Source organism: Blennius ocellaris, assembly GCF_963422515.1.
Source record: "Blennius ocellaris genome assembly, chromosome: 4".
In the NCBI taxonomy this organism is placed as follows: Eukaryota; Metazoa; Chordata; class Actinopteri; order Blenniiformes; family Blenniidae; genus Blennius; species Blennius ocellaris.
The window spans coordinates 24,658,536-24,675,412 of record NC_137653.1 but is presented as its reverse complement, the minus strand read 5'-3'; the positions used below and the strand labels follow the sequence as shown (position 1 = coordinate 24,675,412).

At 43.2% G+C, this 16,877-nt stretch overlaps 1 protein-coding gene across 2 annotated transcripts in view; it reads left to right on the top strand.

The window, feature by feature from the left end:
- Positions 1–16,498, top strand: part of slc41a1 (solute carrier family 41 member 1) — a 29,173-nt gene extending 12,675 nt beyond the window's left edge. For both annotated transcript variants that reach the window (XM_080494880.1, XM_080494879.1), the window contains exons 4-11: positions 4,275–4,346; positions 5,974–6,118; positions 7,833–7,979; positions 11,437–11,581; positions 14,163–14,242; positions 14,483–14,617; positions 15,527–15,675; positions 15,783–16,498. In XM_080494880.1, the coding sequence (XP_080351006.1) occupies positions 4,275–4,346; positions 5,974–6,118; positions 7,833–7,979; positions 11,437–11,581; positions 14,163–14,242; positions 14,483–14,617; positions 15,527–15,675; positions 15,783–15,968 (1,059 nt within the window). In that variant the 3' untranslated portion in view covers positions 15,969–16,498. The remainder of the gene's footprint in view (positions 1–4,274; positions 4,347–5,973; positions 6,119–7,832; positions 7,980–11,436; positions 11,582–14,162; positions 14,243–14,482; positions 14,618–15,526; positions 15,676–15,782) is intronic.
- Positions 16,499–16,877: the final 379 nt, after the last annotated feature.

The window sequence follows — 16,877 nt, the reverse complement described above, 5'->3', positions numbered from 1 at the left end:
TACTATAAGTTGGCAGGACTGTGGAGGAGAATATGTCTTAAAAATATATCTCAATAATCAGGTTTCAAGGAAATCTGACCTACAATTTATCAAATTTAGAACTATGACATGATCAGTTACCTTGATTTTTGCCCATTTCGGAGAACTTACAGTAGATATTAAAACTCTTGCTCTGAGCATCTGCCTTGTTGGTTGTCTACATTCACATTTAGAGTTTGATGGCGTGTGTTATGTGACCGTCTCGCTGTCCGTCAGCCTGCCAGGTGAACGACCGGCCAGAGGAGCCGACCCTGCAGCTACAGAGGTCTTAAGTGCACCAATCCTCACATTCTTTCCACTGGACCGGAGGGGGGGGGGGGGGGGGGGGACCCAAAACAAAACAGGTGCAGTGTTTCCTCGAGGTGTGTTTTCAGCATCGGGGAGAGGGTTACTCCTCAACACCCCGTGTGTTCACAGTGCACTGCACTCAGGACAGGATGTCCGCTCTTTTCGGGATAGATATCTGTGGTTTACCTCAGTACTCGTCATCTATGACCCCCACCACCCCCACCACCCCCCTCTTCTCTGCTCTTCATCTTCTGTTCCTGCACCTGCAGAGAAAGCATTGTGGTATGCAAATTAAGGACTTTTTTGAGCTATTATATATCATCCAGTCCCTGTCAATTTGTTCCCGCCCATTGTGGGATGTGGAAACCGTTAAATTATGTGTGGATCCCTGCCCTCTGCATCTGCTGCTAATTGTTTTGCTCATGTATGATGTCCACTCTCTGTGTCAGCCGCTTTTTTTTTGGCCAAAGTGCAGGATCACTCAAATCAAGTGTGTGATCCAGCCTGCTCAAACCCTCCACCAGAACATTTTGAGATATATTACACTTTGGCTCTGATAGTCTGAAGGGTTCGCGGCCCTTCTGCATGATGTCAGGAGCAGAACTGAGGCTCGTCTGCTCCGTGAAGTTCAATTTGTGTATGAGTGAGACGTCAGAAGCTGACTGAGAGTAATCTAAGATGGGCACATACCACAGTAACTGAAGTGTCAGTCCGGTTTTCATAACGACGCTTCAAGTGAAAACGCATCATTTCTGCATTTTCGTTTCAGAAAAGTTTTGCGTTCACGCGGAAACTTGCCGATTTGCAATTTTAAAAAGAAAGAGAAGAAACACTGAAAATGATGTCGTCAGCACTGCCATATGTTATTGCTAAAAACTGCAGAAATCTTTCAATCATATCAATTATCTTGAAGAACAGAAATGGTTAAAATTAGTTAAAAAAAAACACTAGTATTGGAAAAAACTAAATTAAAGACAAATTATAAAAACGGCTTTAAATGGACAAACGGCTAAAACAAGCAAAATGGTTCCAATAGCTTCATAAGTTAAACATGGATAAAACAATCTCAACAACCAGTTGGAAACAAGCTTAAAAAAAACAACATAAACAAATAAATAAGGCTTAAGACGGAGGTCTCAAACTGAGATCCTGGAGGGCCGCAGTTTTGTGCTGATGAACCATCAGGACATTCAGGTATGTTCAAGAAGGGAGACGTGGAAAACATGCAGGGCCGCGGCCCTCCAGGATCTGAGTTTGAGACCTCTGGCTTCAGAGCTTAAAAACATACAAAAAAGGTATCATAATTAAAAGAGCTAATAAAAATGATTTGAAAGATGAAACTGAAAACAGCTAGAATTGCAACAACAAAAACAGCCAAAAGGTCCCATTTAAAGTAAAAAAAACAAAAACATTTTATTTAATTTCAAACTGTAATTTGTTTTATCTGCAGATCCTGAGCACACAACACATGGAAACACAAGCTCAGTTCTTTGTGACGTGTACAGTGTTGATATTCAGGATAAAGCGTGATATTTTGTGCAGCGCTCAAAGACATTTTCTGAATGAATATTTATTTTACATCCTTGCGCCTTTTTTTGGTGTCTAATAACCTTTCTTTTATGCTCTTCATATGTCTAAAATGGGTGAAGAACATGAGGCCTGTGGGCCAAAAGCAACCGGCTCCAATACAGAAAACCACCAAGCAAATTCAGAGGAAGTTTGTGAAAACACCCAATAATGCAACAGCTACAGGAGAAGTTTTATTGACATTTCACTGTATTTTGAACCAGAACAAGCATAATGTATTAAATCCAGCTTTCCTTCAAGCCGGGGCTGAACCTTTCAGTGTTAACAGATCTGTGAATGTGTTGCTTTCCTCCAACTCGGACTGGAAGAGTGGCGCGTGTGAGGAGACGCTTCTGCCGTTAACTTTCAACAGCTTTGTCGTAATGATTTGTTGAACTTTCCGCTCACTTTCCCCCCCTGATTTCGGAGGTCGGGCGGCGACTCGGTGCCACATCAGGAAGTTGATTCAACAATGTTTTATCAGCTTCCACACCGATTGAACCGCCGGTCAATATTTACTGAACAATCCGCGAGCGGGTTGACGATCTGTGGCAGTTATGTCACATAAAACTCCAGCTCTTATGGCTCTTTCCTGTTTGATTCATGGCGTCGATGCCCTGGTTGGTGGGTTTGGAGACTGAGGTCACTGTTCGCTCTCCGCCGGCCCGACTCAGCGGGACCACGTTTCTTTCCACGCCGCCGCTAATTACAATCAGATTAGGACCACTGTCAGCCTCCTAATGCGCTTATTACTGAAAATAATAATGTAATCCCTCGTACTGGCTGGCTGTGGTGAGTTTTCACTTCACATGACTGTGTTGCCTTTTGATTTTTTTTTTCTCTCTCTTTTTCCATCACCCTTTTTTTTCCCCACCTTTTAAGTATTTCTCAAGCAGATTTGTCAAGTTTAACTGATTTACCGACGTGCATCTCTAAGTAAGTCACAGAAGCGTCGGTGGTGCTGTAAATCTGAGCTCGGACGCGGGATTAAAACGTCTCCTCCATCTTTGGTGTGAGTTTCGGAAGCTTCCGGCGTGGGATCGGTTCACCTGCGTCGAGGTTCCAGCTTTGCAGCGACTGTAAACAAACTGGTATTTGAACAGTGAGGCGGCGCAATCGGGCCTCTGAGGACATTTCCAGACCTCTTTCACAACAGCGTTAATCCCACTGCCCACACACACACACACACACACACACACACACACACACACACACACACACACACACACACACACACACACACACACACTCACACACACTGATCAGGGTTTGGCATTATCATCATCATCATCATCATCAGAGATCGTCACATAACATCGGGGTGTGTTTGTGATGTCAAGCATTTACTTTATAATCATGTACAAAAATAAACACTTCTTTTGTGGTTTTAAAGCCAGAAGTTGCAGATATTTCTCTTTCTCTCCGTCTTGTCTTATCTGCCGGCCTTAAACCGTCTTATCAGCGTCGATGGCCGCCTGCCCCGTCACAGCAGGCGTCCACACGCACACTCACGCACGCTAACATGGTGTTGGAGGGCGAGGGGCATGTTGCCGCGCTGTGTTCTTGGCTGACGCACAAAAAAAAAAAAAAAAAAAAAGTCATGAGGCAAACATGATTACGTGTATGAAGATAAAGCTGCTGCTGGGCTGTGAGAAATGTGAGGAGAGGAGTTCAGTGAAGTAGCAGCAGAAGGGGAGCGAAGCGTTTAAAGGAACAGAAATCTTTGTAAGATGGTTAATAGAATAAATCAAATCCATTGTTGATTCGAAAAGTTGAGTTGATCAAATAGAGACACTGTCAACTGTTAAAGTCAGTTTGAGTCTATTCCACTAAAAACAAGCATTTCCTAAAATCCTGAGGTGTGATGAACGTTTCATGCTTGTCTGAATAAACAACACACACTCCAGCTATCTGCTTTTATTAAATTTTTTTTGTCTTTCTGATGTGACCAGATGTGTCCTCTCCTTCTGCTTTATGCAAATGGGGGACGGCAGAGAGGAAGAGGAGCCGGTCTGTTTGTGTCCTCTCACTCTGGATGGTCATTAGGATCATTGCTCTGGACACACAGCAGCCACTCCAGACCCTCCGTGTGTGTGTGTGTGTGTGTGTGTGTGTGTGTGTGTGTGTGTGTGTGTGTGTGTGTGTGTGTGTGTGTGTGTGTGTGTGTGTGTGTGTGTGTGTGTGTGTGTGTGTGTGTGTGTAGATGAGATAAGAGGAGTCGGCCGCAGGGTGGGGGGGTCACATCAGAGGGTCTTTGTCCGGAGGAACTGACCTCTCATTGTTCCGGTGGGACCGTGAGACAACAGCAGCATAGGACACAAACTGTAACACACACTCACACACAGAAGAAATGATCGCTTGTCTCCTTCTGTCTCCTCCAGGCGAATATTGGTCAGATGGACACATCCAAGGACATGTGGAAGATGATCATGGGGAACTTGGCCCTCATCCAGGTAAAGACCTCTCTCTCTCACCACCGCACTCCATCACCGGTCAAAGCCTTGACGAGAGACACGTTACAAGTTGCAATGCGTTTAGATCTCATTCTTACAAATGTTGAAAGCCAGTTAAATGCAGAAAAGACACAAAGCAAGTTTGATCATAGGATGAGAAACAAACGAGACGGGTGTTTAGAAGAGCTGGAGCAGGAGATAACCGGGGGAGGAGGGAAAGAAGAGGTCGTCCCAGATAGATGATTCCCAGTTAGACGCTAGTGTTTCTTTCCAAAATAAACGATTCCCAGATAGACGCCTTGTTATAATAAGTGAATTATTTGTAGCATTTCAGTAACCTAGGGTGAATGGTAATGTATTTTTACACATAAAGACACACGGCTCTTTTGAAAAAGTAGCTCAATACTAGTTTAAAATAAGGAAGGAAAAAAAAAAAACAGTCCCGATGTGCTAAAAACACGTTTTATAAAGAGACATAAAGTAGCTCAGTAGTAAGTTTCGTGAATTTTGAAGAGACCAGAAGACATCAATACACCGAAACTCTGTAAAAGTACTCTATGATGGCGGCAGACAGGAAGTCCTGACCATCCCACCAGGAAACCATGAAGAGGAGCAATAACTGGACACAGTTTCAGCAGTGGAGGACCGTCAGGGCCTGCAAGTCCTGCAAGGCCTGCAGAGAAGGCCTGCAAGGCCTTCTCTGCAGGCCTGAGAAAAAGATCTGAATCACAGACTGATTGATTGACAGACAAAATATAACCAACCAGATAGACTGGTCGATTATATTTTCTTCTATAATACTTGTGCATGCGTGTTCCAGCTCGATAATCACCATCATTCATATTTTAATCATATTTAGCGTGTAACCTCACTACCGTGTGAGCCCTGCAGCTCTTTCACATGTCTGAATAATACAGTCCTTATGTACTGCACCTGAAGGCATCACTCAAAGCTGTCAACTCCTGAGAACTCCAGAGAAATGTATTTCTGACAGCACTGGAGGTGAGAAATAAACTGTGCAGTTGAAAAGTTAAAACGCCGTTTCACAGACGTGAGGTTGCTGTGAGGGGGCGTGGCCTGTGAGTTCGACAGGTTCTCCTGTTTTTATTGTCATCCTTAAAGGACATTGAACATCTTTAACAGAATAACCGTGACAGCGCTGCGTAAACGCGAAACCTTTTTTGCCGACATTCATTAATAAGTATTTATTCTGGCCTGATATCTTCATGACAAATATGTACAAAAGGCAGATCAGTCAAGCACAAATCAACCTTCTCAAACGAAAAATGAAGCCGATTTCAGATTTTCTTTTTTCGCTCCAGCCAGACAGAGGAAACAACATTTCAGGAAACGAGTTACTGTTGAAGTTGATATTGTTCCAGGGTGTGAAGTGTAAATACACACAGCATTTGTAACAAGTGTTTGTATTTAGCTTGAGGGAGGCAGTTTTCCTGTGGTCAGAGGTGTTTGTGTGCATGAGACAGCCCTGTATAGTTGGACAGGTTGATTTGGAAGGAGCTCCGACGCAACAGGATAATCTACTCTCCATGTTTGCATGTGGCTGTTTTTCATAGTTCCTTTTACTATTTTAATGTGTGTGTGTGTGTGTGTGTGTGTGTGTGTGCAGGTCCAGGCCACGGTGGTGGGGTTCCTGGCCTCCATCGCTGCTGTGATCTTTGGCTGGATCCCAGAGGGACACTTCAGGATGGACCACGCGGTGCTGCTGTGCGCCTCCAGCGTGGCCACGGCCTTCATCGCTTCTCTGCTGCTAGGTACAGCGCTCATCCGCACCATGAACACTTACTGGTCGGCGCTCAGCGGGTCTCACTGCCACGTCTCACAAAAGCTGCTAAATGCCACCGAAACCCCCCATGGGGCTTATCCATGCTCAGTTGCATTAGGTGGCATTTAGCGAGGCGAAGTTACACGAGCAGGGCGGATTAATGCAGCTGTTTAGGAGGAAATGTACAGGACTTCTAATGATTCGCCAACAAACAAAAAAAGAAAAAAAGAAAATAGGTCAAGTATAACTGCATAATTTAGTATTATAACTTAAAAAAAGGCTAAATAGTCATTTCCATTTGTATGAAAATGCAGGTAAAACACACTGTTATACACTCTAACATAAGAAAACTCAACTGCACATTGAGCCATTGTACATTATTTAATAAGAATAAGTCATCTTGTCATTGCACACAGTCTAAACAGAGGATTGTTGAATTATTGCGCTATGAAGTGTATTTAGTGGGTTGGACATGGCTTTATATTGTCCGCAGTTACAGTTATATTGTTCTCCTCTGTGTGCTGTGACTCGGAGACGACGGGTTTTTACTGCCGAGCACGGAAATTAACTTCACCAAGAAGATCAACACGGTAAAGGAGGAAACCTGATGACGTTTGGCTTTGCTCATCATCCTTTTTGAGCTTAAATACGGTTCGAAATGAGAAGCGAACTTTAAGTGTTTTTAAGATTTCAGAATTTCTGGTGAATCAAAATTCAACAAGTCAATTAATGACTATGAATTGATAATTTCCAACTAAAAATGTTTGTCGTTGTTTTATAAAGTAAAAACAAAAAAGAACATTTATTTTAGCATTCATTTTACAGTTTGTTTGTTTGTTTGTTTTAGATTTAAGTCAAAATCTGAAGCACTCAGCTATAAATAGTGTATTTCTTCTCTACACATGATTCATTGCATATGAATGACCAGGTCTGCTGCTAATGCTAACTCAGTAGAAAAACAAATCAGACCCTCAAGGGAAGATTTTTCTCTTTCTTAAAAATGAGGGGAGAATTTTAAAAAAGGAACAACAGTCATGATTGTATTCACATTGAGCAAATTCCATTTTTAGCCACGTTGTTAGCATCTCTAAACAAGCTAGCGGCATAACTTCAGATGAAACTGGCAAATTAACGTCACTTATTTATCACATTTAGAGAAACAAAATGCTGAAATGGTAATGTTAATGTTACACTGATTGGGTTGGAAGCCATTTTTAAAGTAACAATTATAATGTTGTCCTCATATTCAGCAGGAAACTTAGCATCACAATCAAGGCATTTGATTTGGATTTTTGCAGAACATTTGAAATGTTCCAAACAAACATAGATGATATGTACATGTTGTGTCCTGCCTCATAGATTCCTTGAACACCAGATTGTTCAAAGATTCACTGCAGAATGAAATTTCGATGCAGATGTACAAGCGCTAGGGCTAATAAGCTAACGACACTGTGAGTTTCACCATAAAAGCATCAAACGTTATTAGATGGTTTTTTCACGACACGTTGTGTTTTCACAATCTGTAGCAAAAAAGTGATTTGTCAGGGAGGGGAGGGGAAAACCTGTCTTCTTCCATCCCGCAGTCAGTGGCGCTCTGATGATAGACGGTTTCACTCCGTCGCAAATCACGTCGACTGTTATGTAATCACTGCCGGCCTCAGATCTTTTCCTGGCTGTGACGCCTCCCATCTGAAATACCGCAGGTCTCATCATGATCGGAGTGATCGTCGCGTCTCGAAAAGTTGGCATCAACCCCGACAACGTGGCCACGCCCATCGCCGCGAGCCTGGGAGACCTGATCACCCTGTCGCTGCTGGCTGGCATCTCAACGGGACTCTACAAGGAGCTAGGTAACCGGAACAGAGCGGAACGCACACAGGGACCACAAGTCAAAGTTGATTTCACTGGTCTGCCTCAACCGGAATCTAACGTGGGATTCTGCCAAGACGCGAGGCTGGCGTCAAATTACAATCATGCGATATGAGTGAGATGCTGAAAAACACCTTATAAACATTGACTTGTTGTGAGCGAATAGCAAAGTGAGGCTGCTGCTGTGAGTTTGAAGTTACGTCGCGTCCAAACGACATTCCTGAACAGATTCACAAGTCATGAATTAAAAAGAGCGTAGAATCTCAGTCGGGCAGGAGACACGACGAGGCTGCCCTGAACCTTAGAATAGGCTGCCCTGAACCTTAGAATAGGCTGCCCTGAACCTTAGGTCGGTGACATGGATCTTGTCACGCTTCGGTTTATAAAAGGTAAACTCAGATTAGCAGACAAAATAAAGGAGAGGAATGAGACTTCAGCGTCACTGATTCACATCAGCATTTCCTTCAACAGGTGGCAGGAAATAAGGAGTGCTCGCTGTTGTTAGATTCCACTGTGAAATCGTGGTTGACGTCATTCTGCAGGTGAAGCGATTGAAAAAGGAGCTGGATTTATTCCTCTATGGCGCCGCCGCGAGCTGCAAAGCTAACGCCGGCGACCTTACACAGCCGTCAGATTGTTGATATACGTAACTATTAAAGCTTCACTTTAATCGTGACGACAAACTTATTTTCATGTCAGTCAAAGTCGGATGACGATCATTTGAAGCATGTTTGTGCAAGATATCCACTGAAGTCACACCAATTCACTGTGTCGCTGAGTGTATTTCACTTTCACAGTGTCTAGAAGTTGTAATACAGTCGCTTGCAAAAGTCTTCCTTCTCAAATCCTCCTTTCGCTGCAGTCGCTGCTCCAAGTCTTTTGGGGTCTGTCTATACCAGCGAAACAGTTTGAAACAGTTCGGTCTCAGTCAAATTAGAAGGAGAGGTGATTTTTAAGAGAGTTTCAGTTGGAGGAAGATCTGGACTCTGACCGGTCAATCGTGACACTGAGCTGCTTCCCTGATCGACGCTCTCTTGGCCCACCCCTTTAGGATGTCCACGTCTTGGTAGGTTTGCAGTTGTGCCATACTCTGTCCACTTGGGGATGATGGATTGCACGGTGCTTTGTGAGACCTTTTTTTTTTTTTTTTAACTGAACCTTGCTTTAAGCTTCTCCAACAACTTTCCCCCTGACCTGTCTGCTGTGTTCTTTCACCTTCACGATGCTCTGTCAGGCGCCGTTTGCACGTTTCCAGTGAAGAGGCAATGTCTTTGCATTTTCTTTTCAGAAAGGTTGCACGTTTGCGCGGCGGCATTTTGAGGAAGACGTTTGTTTGACACGGCAACGTCATAAACAATGACAATTATGTAGTTTTAATGTTGGGCCACTAGTGGCTGCTGTTGTTTGTTTGTCAGAAATGCATTCAGGCAGAGGACAATACGTAATAAACATTAACAGTGGGAGAACACGGACACTGGTATGGACAGACCACCAAGTTGGATTGTTACTGCGGTGACTTTCAACTATAAAACTACCAAGACGTTGTTCTTATTGTCCATCGACTCGCCCAATGAGCAGAAGACTTTTTTTTTACAACAGCTAGTGGTGCACATGCCCAATATCAGTTTTCATCACTCGTCCGTCTGTGGGAAACTTCTTGCTGATTTCTCAGAGATTTTCAAGTTTGGCAGCATATTTTGAGAAAGCCGCTCCCTTGTAGTGAATCCCTCCTCAAACCCATCTGACCCGTCCATCCAACTATGCTGCTCCCTTTTGTGTCACAAAGGTTATTATTTTTACACAAGCTTTTGTTTTCGTGCATTGTGGGACACTTAGTGTCCTCTTAAGAAGTCTCTTAACCATAAAGTATCAGCTCATCTTTGCACACTTCATGAGTCTATATATATATGGTACATAATGGTGTTTCACTTTTTGTTTTTACTTAAAGTGGAAAAATAACTCCCTAAACCTCTGTGATGGTTTTTCAGAGGAGTCGTCATGCTGCCCCCTACAGGCTACAGGAGTTCAAGACAAATCCAGCCATGCTTGAGTTCTGCCAGAAGGAAAATATAACATTACGTAATGGTTTGGTTTGGTGATAATAATCCACGCTCCTATAATAAGATAGGAGGAGGAGAGGAGGGTGAAAGTGAGGAGGATGAGAAATAATAGGAGGAGTGGAAGAGGAGAGGAGAGGAGAGGGAGGAAGGGGGAGAGAGCAGGATGAGGGTAATAGGAGAGGAAGAGAGAGGGAGGCCGAGGAGGAGTAGGAAGGAGAGGACAATGAGAAAAGGGGGAGGAAGAGGAGAAGGAAGTTGTTTTCCAGGATACAAAAAAGACTTTGATCGAAGTAATTTTAGCCAAATTTAGCGTAATAAACGTAAAATGGTGTGGCCAGCACCTCTCAGCTGCCTCTCACAGTGTTGGATCATTTTTGGGAGCGGTCAAAATGAAAGTCTGTGGGCCAGAAGGCCACCGGTCGGTGAAATCCAGTCCAGGGGACGACATAATTCACAGTGAAGGCATAAACTGCTATTTCTCAACAAATCCACCCGGAACAAAGCAGCTGATTGTAGCAAGATGAAGCAGTGCGACTGTGCTAGCAATGCTACATTAGCATTATTCCAGACATCGTGCAGTCCAACAAGTAACGTTTCCTGATGTTTATTATAGGTTTTGTAAGATTTCCTGTGGCCGAGCATCAAGTTGAGTCTTGGGGAACCGGGTTTACACCCCTGGTGTGACAGGAGTGTCAGCTGTGAAGATGAACATGAGCTCAGTGTAAATTGCGATGACTTTTTGCGGCGAGGCCAGAAAAATAGGGCGAATTTGATATTATTGGCTTCTTATAGAAGCGAGTTTAATGTGAATGTTCTGTATCTTTAACTTATTATGCTAACGCATTACTGCTCTGCCTTAGGAGCAAATAAAATGTAAGGATTAGAAGAAGAAAAGTCTATTTCAGGTTTTTATTCATTTAGATTAAGACCCAGTTTATACGGCAAGATTTCAAGTGAAAACACATTGTTTTTGACTTAAAAGCAACATTTTTGAAAACAATATGGAAACGGCATGAATGCTGAAATATCGTTAGCATGTTGGGCCACAATGTGCTGTTGTTTGTTTTTGTTATGAAACTACACAAGTGAGCACATGAGTATTGTAATGGACAGACGACTGAGAGTCATGACACTTTGTTATTGTCCATCTACTGAGCATGTGCAGAAGAGCGATTTACTAGAGCCGCGGCATGCATTCCGAGGGCGGAACCTTTTTAATAGTTGCATTTTCACTTGAAAAACCCATGTTTCCATGTGGATAATCTGAGTCTGGCGGATATTTACCAGAACATGAAATAACCCATGTGTGTTTCTCCCTCAGTATTTGAATCTCTCCTCTCTCTCTCTCTCTCTCTCTCTCTCTCTCATCTGTTTTCAGGAAACGACTACGCCAACCCGCTGGTGTGTGCCACGTTTGTGGCCATGTGCCCCATCTGGGTGTTGATAGCGCGGAAGATCCCATCCACCCGAGAGGTCCTGTACTCCGGCTGGGAGCCCGTCATCATCGCCATGGCCATCAGCAGGTATTTCATCCAACACTCCCATACAGCCTTCAGAAAGCTCTGGCAAGAGATTTCAAAATAAGTGACTCCACTTTCAGGAAAATTATCAGCAGGTTTTGTAGATTTCTCTCCAATGTTGTGTTTTTGGGAGATATTCTTAAAGAATGATTTGCAGTCATATAACTGGGAAGCAATCTATAAAGAAAAACATATTGATACTTATGATACTTTTTGGAATATGTTTAAGTTAATATATGATAAAAGGGGTTAATAAATGCATGTAAAAAAAAATACATTATATGGAGAATTTATAAAACAAAAAACCATTGAGACAGAAAATAAATACAAGAAATAGAAAAATAAAATAACTAATATAATGAGAACATGTAAAAAGGACTATTAAAATAAAATATTAGAAAATTATAAAAAATAATATTTAAGGTATTTGGAATTAAACAAATAATCAGGCCTTATCTAACTTACTGTGAGGAAGTATGGAGGAAATACTAGCAAGTTCCCTGAAAAAACTTTAAAAAATGAGCAATAAGAACTGTACACAATGTTGGCATTCAGGAGTATACTAGTCAACTTTTTTCACAATCAGAAATGTTTTAATTTATGGATCTTGTGAAGTTTAAAACTATTCAAACTATTCAATTCATAAAGCAAAGAATAACTTATTACCAGGTAATATTCAATAATTGTTCTGTAACAGAGAAATCGGCTATGATTTAAGAGGAGAGTTACAGTTTAAATCTCGTAAATTCTGCATCACCCTTAAAAGTTTCTGTGTCACAAACTGGCATAGAATAATGGAATAAACTGCGTGGAGACTAAACAATTGTCAAATGTGAGTGGATCCTGGCGAGGTGCACTGCTTGTTGATGACATGAGGATTGTTCATTTATGCAGTAGTGCTGTTTGAGTGAAAGGTGTGTGTTAACTGTTGATAGTATATTGTAGGATTTAATGCACTGAAAGTGATGAAGATATATTGTTGTAAATTAAGATAACGGCAATGATGTGAAGCGGTAGGATTAAATAAGTACGTCTTCCGACTGCTTTTCATTGCCACACAGGCAACAGGCACATACGGTGTTGACTCTTTTATATTGTTTATGGAATTGGATGTTCTTGGGGGGGGGGGGGTTGGGTTTTTTTACATGTTCGAAATAAAAACTTCAAATCAAATCAAGATAACCCGACATGGCTGGCGAGGACACAAGCACCCGACTCATAGGCGTATTTGGTTTGGAGGGGTGTTTATTTGAGAACGTTAAAACGCACAAGGCCGACCGACCACAAGGTTAATGCACAGAGGCGGTGGCGCAACCGCCGGTGGCCTGACGGAGACACTGAGACGGAGTTCACACGTCAACGTGACCGACTGGATACAGATCTGATGAAACGCTTTGACCTTATGGGGAAACTCCCAACCGCTGGTTGAAACTTGGACCTGACAGAGGAAGGGATCAAATATAATCACGTGTGATTTTAAACCTTGTATGATGAAGTACGTAGTGGATTCCTGTCACATCAGTCATTTTTTTTTATTGTGTGTACAAGGTTAGCATGAGCCCATGAGTAGTGCCGGTCTCGCTGGTTTTGATGTTTGGCTTTGTACATCAGCATGACGCTGCCAGGGAACAATAAGTGGTTCTTGATTCATACAGTCCTCATTGAAAAGTGACTTGTCAAAGTATTTTTTTAGTCCACAAGACTCTACTGCCACCCAAAGGTCGGCTTTGCAGACAACAGACTCCTCTTATAGGACACTACAATAGTAACTCACAGTCACATGGACAAGTAACTTTAATCTGATTACTGCTTTGGAAATAGTAACGTGCCAGATTACTAGTTACTGAAAAAAGTGGTCACATGGGAGTAACGCGTTACTAATGAACGTGTTACCGGCATCACTGTTAAAATGCACTGAATAGTAAAAACTTAAAAACCTTCAAAGATGAAGTTTTAAAATATCTAGATTACATAAACATTGCCTTTTTTTGAAATTGTGCTCATTATCAGTCAGTGTCAGTGTCACAGTGTCAGTCAGTGTCACAATTCATCTCTAGCTCGTAAATTTCGACATATAGTTTTGCAAAACGTACAAAAATGACGTCTCGGGTTACATTTATCAGATTCCACAACTGTAATTTACTGCAATGGATGAGATGATATATGGAGTTCGTGAGTTAATCCACGTTAGCGTTTCAGGCTGTTTTACTTTTCTTTCTTTCTTTCTTTTTTTTTAAGATCAAAGGGCAAGGTAAAACAAAAAAAACAAGCAAAGCACAATAATAACAAGGAAGCCAAACACACAGAAACAGGAGGAGAGGAGTCTCCAGGAAGTCACTCACAGACAAAAGGCCTTGACGAAGACACAGAAGGAGACCTGACATCTACTATGTCTTTTAGCCCTTTTTGACTATTTTGGTAGTTTTACACTTTTAAGTTGCTTTTACCTATTTTAGCCACTTTTACCTGTTTTAGCCATTTTTACCTATTTTAGCCACTTTTACCTATTTTAGCCACTTTGACCTATTTTAGCCGCGACACAACCTTCTCTGGTTCCTCACTGTGACAACCTCTTGTGTTTCAGCGTCGGAGGTCTGATCCTCGACAAGACCGTGACCAACCCAAACTTTGCCGGCATGGCCGTCTTCACTCCAGTTATCAATGGTGAGGAATCAGAGGGCGCAAAACATCTGGAATTCTTCATTCACATGAGTATTAAGAAGGTTCTGTCTGGACAGAGAGGCGTTTTAATGGCATTCAGTGTATTTGATGACGGAGACGGAGGAACAAACGTGACACCAACATGACTGTCGTGATGGATGAAAAATATTTCATTAAAACTGTAGCAGTTGTTGTTTTGATCAGTTGTTTCCATCTGTGTGTGTGTGTGTGTGTGTTTTCCAGGTGTGGGGGGTAACCTGGTGGCGGTCCAGGCCAGTCGAATCTCCACCTATCTGCACATGAACGGTCTCCCGATGGGGGATCCCAACCTCACCCCCAGGAAGTGCCCCACACCCTGCGACTCCTTCTTCGGCTCATGTAAGTCTTTGGGCGGCCGTGGGAAGTACTGCCGTTTCCCCAGTCGGTAAAAAGCTTCCCGCTCAGGGATTGCTGGGAGCAGTGCAAATCACCCATAATTCATCTGGCTTTTGTTTGAAATCACAGTTTAGTTTAGTTTTTTTCATCACAGCTAAGGATTTTAGGAAATGGTTGTTTTTAGTGGATTATAGACTCAAACTGACTTTAACAGTTGAAATAGACTCTGATAACAAGAGTTTTATTGAAAGGTTTTCTAACTGTACATGTGGCATAAAAGAACTCATTTTGAGTGTCTGTACATCACAATGTAGGAATGTTTTTTTTAAATGTGTAAAGAAAGAAATGTGTGTATTGGCCTAAGTACTTGGTATCGGTAAGTACTCAAATGCAAGTACTCATACACTACTCCTTTTGGGAGAATGTGTCCCCAGACAAGATGCAACATCATTGAGATCAAACAAACCTCAAACTGGACTTAAATGGTGGATATAAGACCCCGTTTACGTGACAAAGTTTCAAGTGAAAATGCGTTTTTTTTGTTTCGGAAAGTTGACACGGCAAGCCGGTTTCAAAAAGTGACGGTATAGCACCGTTGTTCTGTAAACGGACTCCCAAAATGCGACGAACATTTTGCGTTTTCGCTTGTTTTCGTGGTCGTGTAAACAGGCCCTAAAAGCACTCCGCTATTCATACAAAAGCCATGAATAGCGACATGGTGCACTCATCATGTGGCAGTGAACACAAGCACTTCAAAGAGTTAATAAAATGTGACGCTAATTACAACATCAACAAAAAAAAAAAACAACAACAAAGTAACTACAAAACAACTCCTGAGTCCTTTTGGCTTCACCGACGTCACATCTGGTCTCAGCGGAGTAAATATGAGTTTCCTGTCTGTCCGTCCTCCAGCGGTGAACTCTCGTTCGGCCCGGGTGCTCTTCCTGCTGGTCGCCCCGGGTCACCTGGTCTTCCTCTACACCATCAACTCCCTGCGGGGCGGCCACACCACCCTGACGGCCATCTTCATCGTCTTCTATATGTTCGCTGCACTGCTGCAGGTGCGTCTCATCACGTCCCTCGTTGTTTTGAGACGAGCCCTCTGCCGTCGGGCCTTTGGCGTTAACCCCCCCCCCCCCTCCCCCCCCCCTTTCTGCTCCGGCTCCAGGTCCTGATCCTGCTCTACCTGGCAGACTGGATGGTCCACTGGATGTGGGGCCGAGGCATGGACCCCGACAACTTCTCCATCCCCTACCTGACAGCGCTGGGCGACCTGCTGGGGACCGGCTTCCTCGCCCTCTGCTTCCACATGCACTGGTTCATCGGGGACAAGGACTCTGACCTGGGCAACTGACGGCCAAACAAACCCACGCACACTGTTCACTTTTGCAAAGCGCAGACGGAACACCGCCGCTGCGCCTCCGTCAAACTGGACTCCTCGCGGATAAAGGGCTAATCTCCCGTAGGGCTCGGATTGATGCAATAGTGCACGTCGCATCTTTGTTTCCTGGTCTCAGCGGATCAGAAAATACAAGGAAACATATCTGAACCTCAACCTCCAACACAAAACTTTATGGATCCGGTCCGACGGACTCAGCCGGACCCTCGCCCGATCTGTTTTTTTTGTTTGTTTTTGTTTGTTTTTAAAAGATTTAACACTTGAAACATGACAAAAAGACAGCAAAAAAATATATCTATATCCAAACAAGCCTGAAACTCTTAATCACCAAGTGCTCTGTCATATATGTACTGAATGAAGATGATGAGAAGTCTACTGTCATTTCCAATTTAGTCGATTGTTTTTTGGCTCTGGCTTTGCTAGGAAACAGGGTAGGCAGCAAACAAAAAGTGCTATATTGAGCTAAATCACACTGACTGGATTGTTTTGGCCCTTCAGCTTTCACAGCCCCCCCCCCCCCCCCCCCCCCCCCGACCAACTCCTGGTATTGTGAATAAATCTTATCAGAGATTAAGTTGATCTGACAAACGCTCCAAGACCGGATTCCCTTCAGATCTGCTGGCACTTCCAGATTTGCCTCATTAGCTCCCGTTCAGGTTGTTGAGTCAGCGCTTTTCGTCGACCACAGAGGCCTCACCTGTTGGCCAAAACCGTCAAGAGAGGGAGAGAAAGAGTAAGCGAACGCTTTGGGAAATCGTACGTGTAAAAACCCAGCTCGCTGTTTGTCGGTGGATGTTGGGAGGTTGTTGACGTCTCGTTGCGGGTTGCGAGAATAGCGCGGGGCACATTCTCTCCTGGTAGCAG